Source organism: Schistocerca cancellata, chromosome 9 (assembly GCF_023864275.1).
Source record: "Schistocerca cancellata isolate TAMUIC-IGC-003103 chromosome 9, iqSchCanc2.1, whole genome shotgun sequence".
NCBI lineage: Eukaryota > Metazoa > Arthropoda > Insecta > Orthoptera > Acrididae > Schistocerca > Schistocerca cancellata.
The window spans coordinates 505,877,431-505,897,701 of NC_064634.1; the positions used below are offsets into that span (position 1 = coordinate 505,877,431).

The 20,271-nt window shown below is 42.4% G+C and overlaps 1 protein-coding gene across 1 annotated transcript in view; it reads left to right on the plus strand.

Annotated features, from left to right (window-relative positions):
- Nucleotides 1–7,004, plus strand: part of LOC126101530 (poly [ADP-ribose] polymerase tankyrase-1-like) — a 29,148-nt gene extending 22,144 nt beyond the window's left edge. The window contains exon 3 of the mRNA XM_049912171.1: nucleotides 6,416–7,004. Within this exon, the coding sequence (XP_049768128.1) occupies nucleotides 6,416–7,004 (589 nt within the window). The remainder of the gene's footprint in view (nucleotides 1–6,415) is intronic.
- The last annotated feature ends 13,267 nt before the right edge of the window (nucleotides 7,005–20,271 follow it).

Consider the following 20,271-nt stretch of genomic DNA (forward strand, 5'->3'; position numbering starts at 1 on the left):
AAATTAGGAGTTGTTTGGGTATTTGCATACTGTGTTTTCTGACCCAAAGCAAATCAGGGTGAGTGTTTCATGTCAGTGTGTTAAATATACTCCATCCCTAAATAAAATGTTCCAAAATAAATACACTCCTGTCTTACTCACCCCAGCAGCACAGCAGTACCAGCTTGGATTATGTCACATGAGGGATGATAGCACCCTCTGGTGGCAGTATTGTGCACTACTAGGCCAGTTGGACTATAGATCTCGTGTAAGAGAAACTGTCTGAAAAATAAAGACTTGTGTCCAGAGTCGTTTTCCCGCCATTTACCCCCACTATCTTGGCTTACGTCACGAAACGGACGACAGCGTCCTCTGCTGGTGGTACTGAGTACTAGACCTCGTGGTGAACACACTGTTTGCTGCCATCATGCATAACTGTACTTGAGTCATCACCTGACTTCACCATAGCGCCCTCTGGGGGCGACGAAATGCCCTAAGTCACTCGAGTTGTGGACCCAGTGGCGAACACACCTACATGAAATAGTTTAAATAATAAAGACCTTCTTTCCCAAGAATCCTTAGGAGGAGATGGCGACTGAGGTTAGTACAAGTGTAGTTTCTTTCGCGCCATGTTCTCAGATTAAGAGCGAAATCCCAAGTGATCTTTGTGTAGCGCCAAAATTCAAACTTGACGCCAGTTCATAGGAGGAAGTGGCGGTCTGATGACTTATATTAGTTGAGGTAGGCCAAGTTGTCTATCTTCGAGCGATTTTTTTTCCTTAGTAGAGATAATGGAGGTGCCGTGCATTATCCTGTTGGAATTTGAAATTACAGCAATTTTTTGGGGAAGGGGGGCGTGGCACTTTCCCGCCATCTAGAATGACGTTATGGCTGCCATCTTGGATACATCTGGCAACAATGCAGAGTGATGTGATGCCCCACGTGTCCTAATACTATCATGTACACAAGGTAAAAATGGGCAGTGCATTGGTGAAACTGTTATTTGCACTCAGGTGATTCATGTGGAAAAGTTTCCGACGTGATTATGGCCGCACGAGGCGAATTAACAGACTTTGAATGCGGAAGGGTCTTTGGAGCTAGACGCATGGGACATTCCTTTTCGGAAATCCAGTATTCCGAGATCCATAGTGTCAAGAGAATGTGGAGAATGCCAGATATCAGGGATTACCTCTCACCGTAGACCACACTGTGACTGATGGCCTTCCTTAAAGTTCGAGAGCAGAGCCGTTTGCGTAGAGTTGTAAATGCTAACAGACAAGAAAAGTTACCTGAAATAACTTCATAAATGTTGGACGTACAACGAACGTATCTATTAGTGCGGCGAATTTTGACGTTAACGGGCTATGACAGCAGACGACCGACGTGAGTGCCTCTGCCAACAGCACGGCATCCCCTGCAGTGCCTCAGGTGGTCTGGTCACCATATCGGTTGGACCCTAAGCGATTGAAAATGCGGGAACTTTTCAGATGAGTCCCGATTTCAGTTGGTAAGAGGTGGTGGTAGGATTCGAGTGATGCGCATGCCCAACGAAGCCATGGACCCAGCTTGTCACTAAGGCACTGTACAAGCTGGTGGTGACTACTTAATGGTGTGAGCTGTATTTCAATGGAATGAACTAGGTTTTCTGATCCTACTAAACCGATCAATGGTTATTTCCGGCTACTGGGAGACCATCTGCAGCCATTCATGTACTTCATGTTCTCTGAAAACTATGGCATTTGTGTTTATGACATAGCGCCATGTCACTGGTCTTCTAACCTATCACGAACAGTTGTGGCCCAGTCTGGAGAATTCGAGCACCCTACATGAGTCGCACATATAATTTATGAGACATAGGTGCCAGTTCGCTCACAACATTCTACACCGGCAACACTTTTGCTGCTACAGACGGCCATGGAGATAGCATGGTTTTGTATTTGTGCAGGAACCTTCCAACGACCTGTTGAGACCTTGCCACGTGGAGCCGCTGCCCTATGCTGGGCAAAAGGACACGAAATTAGGAGGTACCCCCCGTCTTTTGACACCTCAATGCAAAGTTTCTACTGCATCTACGATTTTGGTACTTAGTATGTGATGGGAGATTAGCTACCACTTTCTTCTACTGTTGTGGATTTTCACTCCATTTGGCACTGTTTATAATTCCTATGCTGTGAAGAACATTGTCGGGTGGCACTTCATTGTATTTCGCTGCAGCGGTGTAAAGAGCTTTCCTGACCAGCTTGTCTACATTTTCATTTATCTTTATTCTATTGTGCAACTTGAACTGTAATATGAGGGTCGTCTTATTTCTTAGCCGCGCGGCGTAACTGTGCCGTTTGAGGCGCCTTGCTACGGTTCGCGCGGCTGCCCCCCCTCGGAGGTTGGAGTCCTCCCTCGGGCAGGGGTGTGAGTGTGTTGTCCTTAGAGTAAGTTAGTTTAAGTTAGTGTTAGTTACATTAAGAAGTTTGTAAGCCTAGGGACCTATAACCTCAATAGTTTGGTCCCATAGGAACTTGCGACAAGTTTTCAATTTCTTATTTATGTGGAAATCTCCTGCGTTGCTTCTATAATGCGATATACTAGATAATTTTCGGTACATCGGCATAGTAGCATTTTAACAGCACCATCACTGAATGTGAGTCTGTTAGGATTGATTTTTTTCTTCTTGTACTTCTTTTGCGTCTTTAAATTCGTCTAAAATCGCTTTGAGTTCTTCAGGGAGTGTGGACACAATTTCAGGGAGCTTGAATGTGCATCAGCGATTAGCTTTGCCATCTACAAATGCACTTCCTGCCCCTCTTTTAATATAGATCCATTGTCGTAGATCAGTCATGAGGATCGTCCAGGTGCTAGTTTGCTAGCTAAAACCTTCTCATTCAGTGTATCTTGGTTGAAACGAAATTGCGTCTTGATATTCAGCTTCAGTAAGGTGTGAGCATAGGGTGTGCTGAAGCGTCGTAAGTTTTGCGAAGTGGCGACGTATTTGCGGAAGGAGGGACCATCGAATTCTGCTAAAGATGTGAGAACGTACCAGGAGAAATCTGAAGAAGAATCTGACAGTGATGGAATGTTATTAGACCTGCGCCGGAAATACATTTACTTCCATTAGCCATGCGTTAGTTGGAGTTGATTTGGATGCTCCGGTAGCTTCACAGTAACACACAGTTTTTGTAGTCTATTATGCGTTCCGAACTGTAACAGATGCATCCATAATCCAAGTTGAGTATTATTTGCACGCTACATGTGCTAACGAATATTCTTGAGTGTGCTTCCCAACGACATCCTGTCACAGTGCAAGGGATTTCCCTGGCACCTACAGATTTGTTAATTACGTGATTCGTGTAATGTGACCATGTTAACTTATGATGGGTATAAAGCCCTAAATACTTGACGACTCTTTAGAGAGAATGTAAAGGCCTAGTCTTATAAGTCTTTCTTCGTTAAGCCTATGTCTCATATGTACGCACACAGCTGATTTCTCAGGCAACATGTCGAGGCAGTCCTCATTCAGCCATTCACTAAACATTATCACAGCATTATGCATCTTCTGCTGACACACAGGAAAACTATCGATACGAGTATAAATATATAAACCATCTGCATTCTGCATGCATCTACATTCTGCAGTTTCGTGAAACACTGCATGTTCGTCAGATGTAAAAAGATGAAACAGTAATGGTGAGCCTTTTGATATCCATTTGCTTCCTTCCTTGGTCCTTCTCTTTGATAGTGTCTTGTATAATCTGGGTTCTACCTGAAGACAATCGGTATACTGTAGCTTGTGAACGAATGACTGTGGGATGTGATGATTCTTCAACCCATTTATCAATAACGGCATAATAAAACTTTCATAATCGGTTGTCGTATCCGTGTATATTGCTAGCAAATACTGATTGTCACTGTACGCAGCTAGTATATCAGTGATAATGATACCAGTGTTTCAGCTGTCCCGTTACACTTTGTAAAACCCGTTTGTCCAAGGCGGAGTGCTTTTAGATTCTCAATCTACCTTTCTGCCCTCTCATTTTTCATTCGTGCGTTAACGAGACCTAGGAATGTATGAAGGAACTGTATGATGGAGAGCACTGAGGCATTTTATGTATTTATAACATCCGAGCAGTCTTCATTTCTAGTTTGTGGGTTTAGTTGGTCCATATTTTATTTAAAATATTCAATAAACGAATTCATCCCTTCTCCGACATGTGTTGGAGCAGTCAGTCACTCGGTCCAGGCCTCAGAGTCCTTCTGCACGCTATTGTTCGAGGGCTTTACAACAGGGAGAAATTCCCATTTAGTAGATGTGCCATCTGACGCTTTACCATCAACACGCTTTTTGCTGTTCTGATCCGCTTGGGGTCAAGTTGCGTAAAATGTTCTCAAAAAAGACTTTAGATGTTGCCTGTAATTTTCCCATTGCTGTATTAATACATCTTATTCTATAGATTTTATTCGAAACAATAGTCATGGATCATTCAGCAGATATATTACGTAAGTTTCACCAGGTTCCCTTTTTTTTGTATAGATGGTGCGCCTTTGCTTCCATATGTTTAAAGAACAGAAAATTTTCGTCCGTGGCCTGTCGCTTGTAGGTGTCTAGAGATTGTCTCCCCTTGTTGGCTCCGTCTTGTGTTCTTCATCCCACTAGACTGGAGGCGGCCTGGGAGAGGCACAGTAGGGCGTGTTTTGTAGGGTTGAGTCTTCCGCTACCCTTTCAGTATTATGTACTAGGATGGCATAATCCAAACTCAGACCCTCTCTTTAAAGTCTTTCATCTTCTCCGTCAACATTTCCCTATATTCTGTCCTCTGTGCTTAGTTTCTATTGCATTTGTAAGCTATACTATCTCACTTGCAAGAGTAATAGTACGAATTTGTTGTTCAGTTGGTTTAGACCAGGGACGGCCAAGAACGCGGCACGTGTGCATGCATGCATGCGTGCCGAGCTTTCACACGCGTGCGGATCGCTCCCTTCTGACGTCACACGTACCCCACTACCACACCAGCTGTCTGCGCGCGCATGCGCAGATCTACGAACACTCCGCATGCGAGAGTGCATTCGCGTAAGGATCACCGCCCTGCTAGCAAGTGCCTTAGTTTCATATTATGACATTTGATAAGCTCTGTACGACACATCATGTTGAGCAATGCTGAATCTCTGTTGGCTATTGGTACACCTACAGAAAAATAACAATAACGCTGGGTTTGAAACTGCATTACACCAACAACATCGTGCTTTTCACAGCGTCACTCGTAATATTCTTAAAACATTTAAGCTGAAATATAGAAACGGGTGTAAAAGTAGTCTACAGCATGCAGCATGATGTGGAATAAGTGATTCCAACTACATGTGAAACAAGCAAATTTTATTATCTGGAACTACTGTACAGAATTTGCAATAACTACAATTCTCAACAAAACATATGACAAATACAACAAAATTATCACCATTAATTTAATTGTTTTTGGTTCGCTGTAGACATAATAAAGTTCATATCCGGCACAAACCGACGGCACACGGACAAACTCATATTTTCGTCACTCAGATTGCCACGTAATCTGGTCTTATTTAGCTTCATAATCGAAAAAAACCTTTCGGACACGTATGTCGATCCAAACTACGATATAACTTTTGCTGCCTCATTGTGGAGACGGGGAAACTCTTCCCAAGGAAAACCTTCGTAAAATTCCTGGACAACTTTCACGTAAAAAAATCTGTCCTTTAAACGGGAATTACACTGCAGATCAATCAATTCCATTTGCAAATGCACTGGGTCTAGAAAATAGTTCAAAAACAGATGTCAGACTGGCAGTGTCGTGAAAACGTTTAGTGTATGTGTGCGTGTGTGTGTGTGTGTGTGTGTGTGTGTGTGTGTGTGTGTGTGTGTGTGTGTGTGTAAGGGAGAGGGGTGGTGGTGTGGTTCTGTGTATATGTATATGTGAATGTGTGTGCACATGAGAGCGTATGAGACTGCTTGTGGATGTGCTTGTTATCATGCAAACACTCTTCTCAGTAAGTTTGTAAAATTGTACATGCCAACAAATATGGTTGCGGGTATGGATAAAGAAGTAATCTAAAGCTGTTGCTATATCTGAAGTATTTCGATTAAATTGTTTTCCGTTAAGCACTAGCTGACTGTTGGCGAGGATGTTTAGACAAATTTGCAAATAAAAGAACTGCTAATACAGGAAAGTTTAAACACCTGAAGACATGAGTATGTTTGTGTGCCACATTTGGACGTACTAAAATGGGGTTGCAGCAAATTGGACTATTATACCTTCATAAGGCATCTGTTTCAGTTGTGAAAATTGGAGATTAGTTAGTGGTCGTTATGACAGATGCTTTTTTGGAACTGGTCTTATCTCAGGTTTTTCTGCAGTGTTCTTAATCAGAAGTGTCTACTTGGAGAAAAATGAGACAGTTTGTCCTTTTTGCACAGGAGGCTTCCTGAAAAGGAGAAGAACAGCAGGCTGATCCGGGCTGCGCAGGAGGATGCAGTCACCGAGCTGCAGACGCTGCTGGCAGCTGGTGCTGACGTGGGGGCGACGGATGAGGGCGAGAGCAGGTGTACGTCCCTCCACTGGGCTGCAGACAAGGGACACCTGAAGGCAGTGAGGTGCCTGGTGGAGGGTGGAGCAGACGTGGACGCCAGGACCAGCGGCTGGCAGGAGACGCCCCTGTACAGGGCTGCATACAGTGGCCACGAGGCTGTGGCGCGGCTGCTGCTGGAGGCAGGGGCGGAGGCTGATGCCAGGAACAAAAGGCAGAGCACTCCCCTGCATGCGGCTGCATTGGGAGGCCACGTGGCTGTGGTGCGGCTGCTGCTGGCGGCCACTCCTTACCACAGCGCCAGGGATCAGTGGGGGCGAACGCCGCTGCACTGTGCGGCTCTGAACGGCCACGCAGACGCGGCATCTGCACTGCTAGAGGCTGGAGCCGACCGTCTGGCCAGGAATAACGACGGGGAAACCCCACTGGATCTCGCCAGGAAGAACAACCACCAGCAGCTGATAGATATGCTAAGGTGAAGGTGGCAGTCCGACAGACATTCTTGGAGTAAAACGAAAAGAACTGCATGACTTTTCTTCATTATTAAAATATAGAATGTGATAAATTTAAACCTGCAGTCATTCACTGTCTCTCTACTCCCACTTCAAGGAGAAAGGGTGCCTCTGCAGCCTTTTATGGCCACTTCTAGTGAATCCCTCAATAGATGTTTAGTACATAATATTATTCCAGTTTCAATTCATAGCACACTCCTTTGATTTTTGCAGGATTTTTCGGAAATTATAAAAAATGCTGCAAGATTAAGCTTCTCTCAAATGTGAAAACGTGTTCGAAGGTTCCCACGGTCAAGAACCTAGGAACAAATATTCGACTCAAATTCATAAATACACTTCTGAAGAGATTTTCTCGATAGCAGCAATATACCTGTTACATTATTACTCAATTACACACCAATAATTATTAAATTAAATGAAATTAAGAATTCGTTTTATAATAAAACCGTTAAAAATTAAAAACATGTTGAAATACGAGCTACTGGCAACTAACATAATGTTCAGTTCTCAAGGCAGGTGGAATTGTTATGAGATTAAAGATAGTTTATTTGCAAATACCACATGTTCCATCCTACAACGCTTTCTTTACACCACTGATATGGCACAAGCTACTGCTTGCTGCGACTAAACTGTAGCATGTGACAAGGCTTGGTGTAACGTAACTGTCTCAGCATACTGTGAGACTCTCAGAAAACTGTCCACACGCGGACCATCCTCTCCTTCTGCTCGGCAATGCTGTACCACACTAGAGCGCTGCATGTCTGCAACTGTCCAATACCCAGACTTCACTGTTTGACCATCCTCCATACATTTCTGATTTGGCCCCGTCCTGCTTTCGTGTGTACCCAAAATTTAAAGAACGCCTTGGAGGGCTTCACTTTGATTTTGATACTGATGGAAAAGCACAGGTTGTGGATTCGTCAGCAAACATTCTGTAGTGACGGTATCAAAAAACTCGTCTCTCGTTGTCAGAAATCTGTTCTCCTGCAGGGTGACTATGTTTCGATATAGATTTGCATACGCGAAGAGTAAAGATATGAGTTTTCAAATATAAAAAATTTGGAGGTATCTTTTTCATCACACCCTCTTAAAAACTAATCCAATAAGACTCAAGCTTCCTTTTGTGCAAACAACAAAAATCTAAAACTCGTCTGTTACTAAGAACACGAGTTATTACAGCATCTGAACACAGAAAAGTAGTGGTTTGTGCCAAGTGAAACTACTGCAGGTTTCACCCTACCCAGGTTCAAAATGGCTCTGAGCACTATGTGACTTATCATCTGGGGTCATCAGTCCCCCAGAACTTAGGTTAGTTAGATTTAAGTGGTTCTAAGGACATCACAGACATCCATGCCCCAGGCAGGATTCCAACCCTACCAAGGTAACAGCCACGTACTGCTCTATAGCTTGAATGCATCTTCATGTCAGACCCAGCACTGAAATTACTTCTGTGTCTCCTGTGCAGTAATTTGTGTCTGTACTTACAGTGTGACACCATTAGCAATAGTCACACGGCATTAGTTATCAACCCAAACTGAATTAACTCACGTGTCTGCAGTACAGATCGTTTGACAGCTACTGTGTTTAATTACAATGTGGTGTCGGTTGCAATAGTCACACGATCTGCTTATTTGAAATCTCATCATTAGTTTATCACCATTTGGAAACGATCTTAGGACAACATCAAATAGTACAGTTCCCACACAGTCGTAGTGCTGCTGTTGTAAGATGTATCACCACGTACCAGGTGACGCGTATCTCCAATCACACTCCACAGAGTGCTGCAGCGGATTTTCTCTTCTTCCACATTTCCCTTCTGTGTATCTGCAGTGCATTTCCCTCAGGCCACTGTCATGCTGCTGGAGCTTCCGCAGTGGCCGCCATGCAACCCACTGCTTATAAACTCTGCCAAGAGCGCCCTCATTGACCGAGCTGGCAGTCTGACAAACTACGGCTCTCAAGAACAGTAAAAATGAACGACGAATTATTGTAGGTAATCCAGTCAGAATTGTAAACACTTTTCAGGAGTGCTATACGCCTTTGAAAGGGTGAAAAGTCGTATTTTCAAATATCAAGATACAAAGGGTATAATTATGTAGCTGCTGGGGAGCACTGATTAAATCAATGAGGAAAATTTGTACTAGGCTGGGATATGAACCCGAGTCTTCTGCTTACTAGGCAGATGTCCAGACAACTGCACCATACAGACACAGTGATCATAGCAACTGCACAGACTACCCTAGCACACCTCCTGACAGATTTAAGTTCTCAACATATACCACCCACTACTGTTGTACTACCACTTGATAATTATCTTCATTACTTGTGGCACTTCGCCTATTCCAATAAAAGTTCGAGCGTGGTGTGCACCTGCATTAAAGTGATCATTGGCCATCCTCAACTTAATTATATGTGAAGTTTGTTGTTTTTTATGGTACTGAGGATAACAGGCAAGGTGCACTAGATCAATAGTGTGTGGATAAGTTTAGATTTTGGTCTGACAGGGGGAGTGCTAGGGTAGTCTGCAGCTGTGAAGACCACTGTGTCCAGATGATGCAGTCTCGGAGAGACCCATCCCTGGAGACCATCTCGAACCACGCTCTCCATCGAAGGTTTAAGTGATTTTGGTGTCTTCGCTTCGTTGAACGATTTGCGCTGCAGCGAGTGTACTTGTTGCTTGGTTGCCCTAATGTACGGGTTGTTGAAGTAAGAGCAGCCGGCAGTGTGTGTGACCGCATTGAGACCACCAGTTATTTCTTTTTTAAAAATGCGCTGGTTGGATTACTATGAGGATGCTGATTAGCACAAAGTTGAGTAATATATTTATACATTTTTTTGGGACAGTAAACAGAAGTTTATGTATTGTCTGTATGATTTTTTCAGTGTATTTTTATTGCCATCAAGTAAATAAAACTACTTAAGTTATTGTTACTTTAATTAAATGAATTGTTTATATCCTCATTAATGTAAATTATATAGTTTCAGTAAAGTGCAGCAAAAGTTAGTGTAACTATTAGGAGCCTTTCGTACATCAGTACCTCAATACAGCTGTACCACTAATATGCCTCACTGAGGGAGTCATCAGCTACAGACTAAAACCACAATGACCATATTTCATACGAAAATTATTTCAAAATTCTTTTAGAGGACTAAGATTTCGTATATGCAGAGTACTGTTGATCTGTCGCTAGGACATCAGATGTAAATGAGGCGTCGATTAATATTCAGTGAATGATTATCTCCTAAAGGAAGACCTCATCCCTGCAAACCAACATGAGTTTCAAAAACATTGATCAAGCAAAATGCACGTTGCGCTCTTCTCACATATTACCCTGAAAGAAATGGCTCAACATACACAAGTGAATGCAGCATTTCTTGTTTGCAAGAAGCGTTGGGATCATGACTAGAGCTAAGTTACTAGTTAAAGTAAGACCTTATGGGGCACCAAATAAATCTGAGATTGGGTTTTGGATTATTTTGTAAGGACACAGCATGTTATCTTGGACGTGGAATGATTGGAAGAAGTAGAGGTAACTGCGAGTGTGCCACAGGGAAATACGTTGCAACCCTTGTTGTTTATGTTGTATGTTAAGGACTTAGCACAACATTATACATATTGTCATTTTATGCAGTTGTACAGAATGAAGTGTTCTGTGACACAAAAACATTACAAATATTCACATCCTTTAAGAGTTAAGGATTGTGCAAACATTAGCAGCTTGCATTAAATGGTCAGAAATGTAAAACTGTGCACTTCAAAAAATGCAAAATCTCGTCTCCTTTGATTTAAATATCACTGAATTAAAACTAGAATTTTTCAAATGATACACATACCTGGCGGAAACCGTTTCTAGGGATATAAAGATAGCGTGGGCTTAGATGTACGTAGAATAGGTGGTAGATCTTCGTTCATCGATACGACACTGGGGAAATGCATTCAGTCATCTAAGAAGATCCATTACAAATCACTTGTTCATCAATAATAGAATATTGTCCTTTAGTGTTGGATTCACAGCAAATACAACTGACAGGCGGTATTAAATATTTGCAAAATGGACAGAACGAATGGTCAAAGATTTGTCTAATCCATGTCAGAGAATCATAGAAATGGCTAAAAACAGTAAGTAGTAGACATATTAACTTAGACGACAACGACCACATGGAAATATACTTGTATGTTGAAGAAACTGGTATTACTTGAGAAACTTATGCTAATAGCAAACCACCCCTACATAAGCGATCGCAGAGACAAAATCGGACTAATCACAGTGTGCACAAATGTGACTGAGCGATCATACTTCCCTCAGTTCCTAAACGAATGAAACGGAAAGAGAGGATATTGTGTAGTATGATGAGAAGCACTGGTTTGCAGAGTACGGATGTTGATGTAGAAACGTTCAGAAACCTGCCAGAGCCATGTAAAATACAGACGAGAGTGTGCCCCATAACAATTTTGATTGATATCTTACACGACTAGGCCAGTACGTACTGCATTCATATGGTCCATAGTCTCCTTTAGATAATTCCAGAGATCTCTGCACTGATAAAGCAAGCAACCAGCGGAAAGGCTGCTTATATAACCTTCAGCACCAGTTTCCTACATTTTTATCGAACTGGGTTCTTTGGAAATGATGTCTTTCTTCCAAAAGTGCCATTTAAATCCCAGCTCTTTGCAGTTACCCCTTCGTCTACAGAATACAATCCCATTAAGGTCACAGTGGGGGCTACAGCCACAGATCGCAAACACTGGGTAAGTGTCCTAGAGTAGGTTGCAGTGGTCCCTTTTATACGAATTACACCACAGTTTCAGAGAATCCTCCTAACAAATGCAAGTCTCCCGTGCAGCTTGGATGGCGACGATCTAAGTAGCTGATTGTCTGACTTCAACTTGTATATCCGAAATACTTGATACCACTCACTGTGAAAATCATGAATGTTCTGAGTGCAGTTGTATCTAAAGACAGAAAAAAGTGGTTATAGAAGATTTTTGTGCAAAGTGTTGAGACGTATGGGACAGAAGCGACGACAGTGAGAAAGAGAATAAAGGAAATGCTCTATGGAATGCAAATTATGTGTTCAACAAGGTGAGCTTTAAACTGGAGTAAAACGCCGTTTATGAAATGAAGACACCAGGTGAATAACGGAATTGGATTTAACGTTGGTATAGAGGATAAAAGGGTTGGACGGTAGTAGTATGGCTGTGCTTAATGTGTGGATGAGAACATTGGCTCTGTACCTTGGCTTAACCTTCCAATACTTCACTTACGTCTGTACGTTCTAGAGCAATCTAGACCTGCACAAAAACTGATTGAAGTATTCGTCTCCCAGAACTGCGCAATGTTAAATGTTGGTCTCCTGTAAGTTTGTTGTAGACGTCACATCTAGAGTCACTAACTGAAGTAAAAAATAGATGTCTTACATTTTTTTACAAATACTGCAATCAAGTCATATTAAACAATAAGTATTCCTAACGCACATTTCTGTGTACAACTCTTAATATTTATTTAATTCAGTGAATCTGAGAACAAAGATAAACAGCCACGGTCCATATCGAAGGAATGAATTTCTGGTTAGAAACGCACTAAGGGCGGTCTCACTATCAAAGTTTTTCTCATAGTGTGACAAATTATTTGTGCTCCTTTCTTCATAGTGATTTAGTGAGATAGCATCCCAGAGCACTTGTATTACGGCTTGTTGGAACACAGATTTCGACTTGGCGTACAAAAATTCTCAATAAAATGTTCCATACCGGACATTCACGATCATTCCCGTTTAAGTAGCCTTTGATCAAATGTTGTTAAAAAATATCATATCTGAGTATTTTCCTAGTGTTTTAGAGATCAACTGTCTTCCTCGTACAGCGCTCATGTCTTGCTTGCTAGCTGAGTCAAAGTGTGGCACTGAACATTGCTGCTGCCCCCGCATAACCAGGTACTTCCTCCGTTTGACCAACTGAAAGCATTCGGTTAATAAATATTTGTTTAACGGTTGACCATTGTGCATATAATTGTCTGTCGTGTTTTATGTTGTATTTCTTCTTTTACGTTTTACGGAGCTATGATCTGGTGACGATGTATTGAAACACGGCAAGAAACTAACTCGCGAAAAAGACTTTGCACAATTCATTAGGTGTCGGTTCCGAATGGTCATTTTCCATATAGACTGAAGTATTTATCTATCATGTGAAGACAATTTGAGACTTCTGTCAAATTATGATCTATAAGGAAACTAGACTAATTTTGGACAGCAGTGTCTGATGGATTAAAGTGTAGATATTATCTGCCTGGGCTCTTTTATAAACATCTATTCACTTAGTGTATCTGATGCACTAACTGATTACACAGCATTATGTACATGCCTATAAATACTTAAAATATTTAGTTCCTAGATAAATCTCTCAGATATACTCCTCATTCATTGCACCGCCATACTCTGTGCATTGAAAATTGATTTTACTTAATAATACACATCAGCTACGCTGCTAAGGTATGATCTTAGGGCATTCCGGTTAGTACAAGCTGTTCCTTACACCATCTGAAAATGAGTACAGCTACAACACTTCTGCTATAAATATACAGTGGCATGTTAGGGTGCCAGTAAAGTTAACTTTACGAAAAGTGAGAGTTCAGAGAATTACATCCATTTACACATCTTGAAAACCATTGATGTTATGTACTTGTAAATAGAACAGTGGGCAATTTTTATTTGATAGCGTCTGGTAAATACATCACAATGTTAACATGTGAACACGAAAACTGAAGTCTACAATTTTAATATTAATTATGGAAGGAGGAAAATGAAACTTACTTGATTCGAAAGGTACTTTGCCATAGATGTGCACAAAGAAAAACCCGTGTGTGTATGTAGCCGTTAAGAGTGGCGTCGGGAAGTAGATGCTCTCATATTCGCAACTCAGGTGATAACTTCACTATCATGCATTGAATTCAAATACGTGATCTACAAATGAAGTGCTACCAACTACTGCCCTGTGTGCTGATCATCTGCTATGGTAGAAAAGGCCTACGAAAATAACGATGTATCGTGAAATCTAATTCTAGCAACCTTCATATTTACGCGGTTCGTCTGCAGTAACACACACATACCCGACAGCTACAGTGCGACAGCTGCCAATATGATGATGATGATGTTCACAGTGGAAATCAATATATCGCTGTAACAAAGTCTGTAAATTACGTTGTATATTGGCGTAGTTATTTCGCTTATTTTTCTGCGAGAATAACACTCTGGTCATTTGCCACCATTTCTTCATTTTGAGTAACTACCAGTTCCAGCTTCCCTTGTTACACGGAAACCATATTTTTTTTAGGCTTCGCCTAGAAGAAAAACACTAACGGATCAGAGCAAAAGTCGCAGAGCGAAACAGACGCAGTTTTTGCCTCGAGAAAGTAATAGTAATGTGGACATTCAAATGATGTTTTATTGAATGATACATTTTAATGCCACACCATTCTGCCAGTAACAATTGTGGTTTGATCAATTTACAGTGCGGATTTTGTAATAGAAAACGTTTCATAGCAGAGGTTACTATACTTGATACTAGGGCATACAAAATGTGTTATCGTACGGGAAGAGTGAATTTGCCGGCGTTAACACACAATTTTTATTTTCGAGGCACTTTATCGAGGACGCACTTCACATGAATCAAGAATTCAAGAGAAATCAAATAATTATTTCATTACAGCAGTTCTGAGAAAATGGCTCTGAGCACTATGGGACTCAACTGCTGTGGTCATCAGTCCCCTAGAACTTAGAACTACTTAAACCTAACTAACCTAAGGACATTACACATATCCATGCCCGAGGCAGGATTCGAACCTGCGACCGTAGCAGCAGCGCGGCTCCGGACTGGAGCGCCTAGAATCGCACTGCCACAGCGGCCGGCGCAGTTCTGAGACCTACATTTCGCACAGAGATTTACATGGAGTGCATCACTTTTAGATACAGAATTTTTGTACCATTGATGAGGTACAATGACTTTTACATGTGGTCTTTCATCACGTTATGAACAGTTATACAGGGTGGGACAAACAAAAGTGGCCCCGACCAGTTGGTACTACAGGACGTGTATGTAGGCGCATAAACACACCCTGTGACGTGCACACCGTCACGTGAACCGAACATGTTCAGAGTGTAGTGCGGGCTGTGTCAGTGTGAGTGGAGCGTTGAAAATAGGATGATGGTTCTCACAGTGGTGCAGTAGGAAAATTACATAATAACGAAGTGGAAATGATGTGGTCCGTTGTTTGTTGAGAAGTTTGATGGTGTGAAAGTGCCAGCAGAGTGTGCCATGAAACGCTTAGTCCGAAAATGGCTTCACAAGGGATCTGTACTGACCGAGTCAAAAAACATTTATAAAGGTGCCTGGTCGCCAGAAAATGCTTCAGAGTCCTACAAAATCAACCTGACGTCTGTCGCAAGAAGCCGAAATATCACGGCAATCCTGCAGACTCATACTCCACGTGGACTTGCATTTGCATCCCTACCGAGTGTCTGTTCTTCGTGGATTAAAGCCAGCAGATGCTCCTGAGCGCCTCCGGTTTTGTGAGTGGTTGTTGACATTGGTAACAATGAATGGCTGAGATATGGGCCTGCTCTTTGTGTCTGATGAAGACTGATTTTACCTGAGTGATTACGTCAACTCACAGAATCACAGGTTCTGGGTAGCGAAGAATCCACGTATCGTCCACGAAACACGTTGCATGATCGGAATGTTGGTATTTGATGTGCAGTGCCTGCACACTGAATTATTGGTCCCATCTTGTTTCATCAGACGTTAACTTCGGCGTGTTACGTTGCCAACATTTTGTAACCATTTGTGGCAGCATTAATGGAGGAGGAAAAGACCTTCAATTACTTCCAACAGGATCGAGCAGCTGCCCATACCGTCGGCCGATGCTTGGAGCACATTTGCACAACCTCCACACCTGGTAGATTTATTAGCAGAGGCCAGTCTGATTGTGGCCTTAGCTGGCCATTTAGGTCACGTGATCTGTCAGTGCGCGATTACTTTGTGTGGGGTGGCCTTAAGTCGTAGATGTATCGCAACAACCCTCACGGTATTCATGAACTGCAGAAGAACATCCCGGACGAGACTGCAACAATTCCAGAACTCCAGCCTCCATCCGCCTTCAGCATCTTGCTGGCGAGGCCTCAGAAGTGCCAAGAGATGAATGGTGGTCACTTTCAACATCTCCTACAGTCGTCTTAGTACTGCATTTCCTTTCCTTTGTTGTGTTTCTTTGTACCCCGAGACTCTGTTCCCCCGCCACTTTTATTTGCTTCCCCTGTATTTTTACATCTAGACTGCTCTTCGCAGTAGACTGAATGAACAATCAAATCGATCGTGCAGTACTGATAATGATGTAATGCATAAAATTGCTATTGAGTTAGGATATGCGTTCTTTCACTTCTACGAAAGATTGTTTCAGAATCGTAAATGAAAATAGAAATATGTGTGGGGTTATTACAGTTAATAAAAATTGAGACCTCCGGCGTTACAATGATACGGCATTTGTTTCGAATGGTGAGACACAATCACCTGCGGAAAAAACAGCGGACACATTAAGTGCATGTGTTAAAAAAAGAACTGTAACAACAACATAGCGCCTAACAGAAGAAATTTCGCTGTATTAGTATTGTAATCCCGAGTAATAGAGTATTTTTTTCTATGTAATATATTTTGTCACTATTTTGCAATTATTTTCTTATGAATGAATATGATTAATTATTTTCAACACAATGTCAAAAATGAATTTGTAATATCATGTAGTAAAAACGCTGGTCTAGTCACGGCGATTTGCTACCTTGGACAGTCAAAGAGTATATCTGAAGTAGGGAACATTATCGTGCACAGTGCAGTTGAGGCTGGCGCGAGCTGTTGTGCAGTGGAGTCTGACAGGAGCGCGCAGGCGTAGTGGTTGCTAGCGGCATGTAGAGCGAGAAACTGGAGGAACTGCACGTTATGGCTAGGCATAATTGCAGCGTTAACTAGGCACAGTGCAAACATAACCAAGAGGAATTAATATGAAAGAGGAACACCTTGTGCTCGCAATTGAAGACATTCTTGGAAAAACAGGCTAACTCTCAAATGAAAAAAAAATTCCATTTGTTGCTGGGGATGGGAACTATCAAAGTTGAAATCGGTCTCACCTCTAAATAGCCTAATGTGACATTCAGGGGTGAGACAAATTTCAGTTTTGAGATTTCCCGTACCCAGAAACGGATGACAACACATAATACTGTTTATTGCAAAGTGACGTTAGGAAGAGCCTGTTGCCACGATTATTACCCATCGCAGCTCCAGCAGCCACTCACTGAACCAAGCTCAGACCAACTATAATGTTTAGAACTGTATCAAGGCTAGCCGGCGTATCAATTTCATCTTGTGAATAATTACCAACATATCGTTAACAGTGTGCCACAAGGGCATTAATCTGAAAAACTGTCAAGTGAGAACCTATCGTGTCATTATAAATTGAAACCGAGTGTCTGTGTAGGTATGAAAAAGATTATCAATATTAAATTAGCTCATGAATTTTCGTGTGTTTCTATAAGTGAAAGTTATTAAAAAGTTAGAAAATAATTGAGACTAATATTTAAAGATAATGGACTTTGTGATTCTTGAGTTTCTCCCGGCGTATTTGATAATCAAAATATCCACGGGTGTGCTGCCGGTCTATAGTGTCCAACGGGCACAATATTTCGGCGATCATACATGTCCCCATCATCAGGTGAACTGACGGACTGAGCTCCTGTGAACGTGCCGGCAAGGAGATCCGTACGCTATGGCTGCTCAGAGGGAACTGGGTTCGGTCGCGGCAGCGGCCGATTTAAATACCCTCCGCCCGCGGCGCGCTCCCTCCGCCGTCCGCGCCCCGCGCCACGGTCGCGCGGTGGAACAGATTTCGACGGCGTCTGAGATGACGTCGGTGTGATGGCTCTGTCCGCCGTGGTCGTCACAACTATACGTTTGCTAGATTTACTCTTGATTAACCCAATCGCTGGTTCCCAAGCATTGCTAAGATTATAGCCGCAGTCACGGTTTATGAGGTCGTCGTTGGTGCGAATTTCGATGGCCTCTCTAACAACGCTGTCCCAGTATTTCGACGTCTGTACCAGAATCCTCGTGCGCTCAAATCTTCAGGAAAACACGGATGGAAATCGTCAAAAAATACCGTCTACACATATTTATCCGTGCCAGGTAACGCATGTGATTCTGCTTTATTATGCTGACCTAGATGACACGCGATGCGCTCCAAGATTATGAAGACTTGCAACGGCTAGAAAGATTCGTCTTGAGTCGAGGCGAAATCTTAATCGTATATGTATTATCAACGTGTATTTTGTCAACAGGCATGGATTGTGAAAATGTAATAAAAACAGTCGTCAGTATCATCTGTTTTGTGCCGATGCGGAATTTAAAGGCAGTGTGAGAAACTGTTTCCTTTCTTGGGGCAATGTGTCCAGCAGTTGCTTCTCTGCTTGTACATGTTCCATTAGTAACTGGCAACTGAAAAATAAAGATCTATCCAGGACCTTCACACACTGCATCTATGAGACCAAAGATCACGTTCTAGACAAACGGCGGTAGAGAATTAGAATAAAAACTTTGTGTCACCCATATTCTTTTGTCCTTTTGCTGGGCAGAGCCGGTCGCGTGATCGAACGCCACCAAAGCTTCATTCACGGTGCCTGAATGCGTTTTTTCCCGCTCGTTGGCCAGTGTAAAACTTTGGACTCACACTATTTTCCGTACCTTCGGCCAACCTAGAAATTCTGCCGTAGTGTCCTTCATATTCCTGCCATAAAACACTCTGACAATTTTTTTTATTATCACGTGAAACAAAAGTTATCATTTTGATTTCCTCTTATTGAATGAGCTGTCCCTCGTGTCGCATCGCAGAGTCGTGCCACAAGTCATTGCTATTTGTATATCTGTGTACTCTTTCTAAATCATTCCCCAGTGTGGGACAAGCACATCTGCGAGAAATTTGTTATCATACAATTATTATCTACTGTTAGAATCTCTGATTTGTTCGTGATATACATTTTTAGGGATATGCACGAGATCTTCAAATCGTCTCTTTGACAGTAAAATAGTAGGACTCTTAATACATTCCACATAGGGCCGTCATTGCAAATCGATCTGCCAATAGCAGTTGTGTCTTATCACGGAAACACTGCAATATCGATGCTGCAAATGTCCTTATAACCACAGCCAACCTCTCGCTTAGGGGCATAGGCTCCAGTACACAACACTGATTGATTACTCGATCACAAGTTCTCTGGCCATCCCTAAACGCGTAATCTTTTCAGGTGCAAAACCCTTCCACCAGTGCCCGCCTCGCATTTCTTTCGACAACGAGCGTAATCCTGGTCGGTTAACAGAGGAGCCACCAACGATTTAGTGGGCCTGGACAAAACTTTTGAACATCCCCTTACGTCTGATCTTCTCATCATACTGTTCCATCTTATATTTTCACTGGCGTCCGCAAGGGATTCGTACTCTACGTTACTTGTTGACCTCTTCGTTTCGCAATACGAAAACACTACTAAGTTCGTTTCATCGTCGAGAGTTTGCTCAGCGGAGGCCATGGGTCTGAAACGTATGAATCTTGGAACGTACCGCAGACGTTCGTTCCGGCTAGTAGAATCGATTAAGGTTTAACATGTAAACATGACTACAGAAAAGTGGTTTCCGAAATTTAGGTCATCCCAGTGTTGTGTCCCGCGTGGTCGCCGTCTGTGTCGCGCCGTTCATCTTGACTGCTCAGTACAAGTATGGAAACTCGCAGCAGGTATCCGATTCTGTTAGCCCACCTTGATGCAGGGCTAGAAGCAATATTCACCACATTTCAGTATTGTCAAAACAGTTAATAAGTAGAATAGTGTTTGCTTCTGGTCAGGAGAAGGAGTAGGGGCAACTTGGTTCCATAGAGTATCGTCCTTGTGTCATAGATACATATCGAACTAAGAAAGAGTAATCAATTTCACCGTATTCATGCTGCTCCGAAACATCACTTCAACATCATAGACGGTATAAATTTGTTTCGTCTTTAATTTTAAACGCTTTGGCAACCGACCAACGGCGCTTGCTTTCACTAATACCTAATCTGTGGGGCCTCATACGTTGCCCTACAATAGCGTGACAGACACTCTTGTCACGACATTTCTGCGTTCACCACTCTACTAGAGGACTTTTTGTAATCAAGAA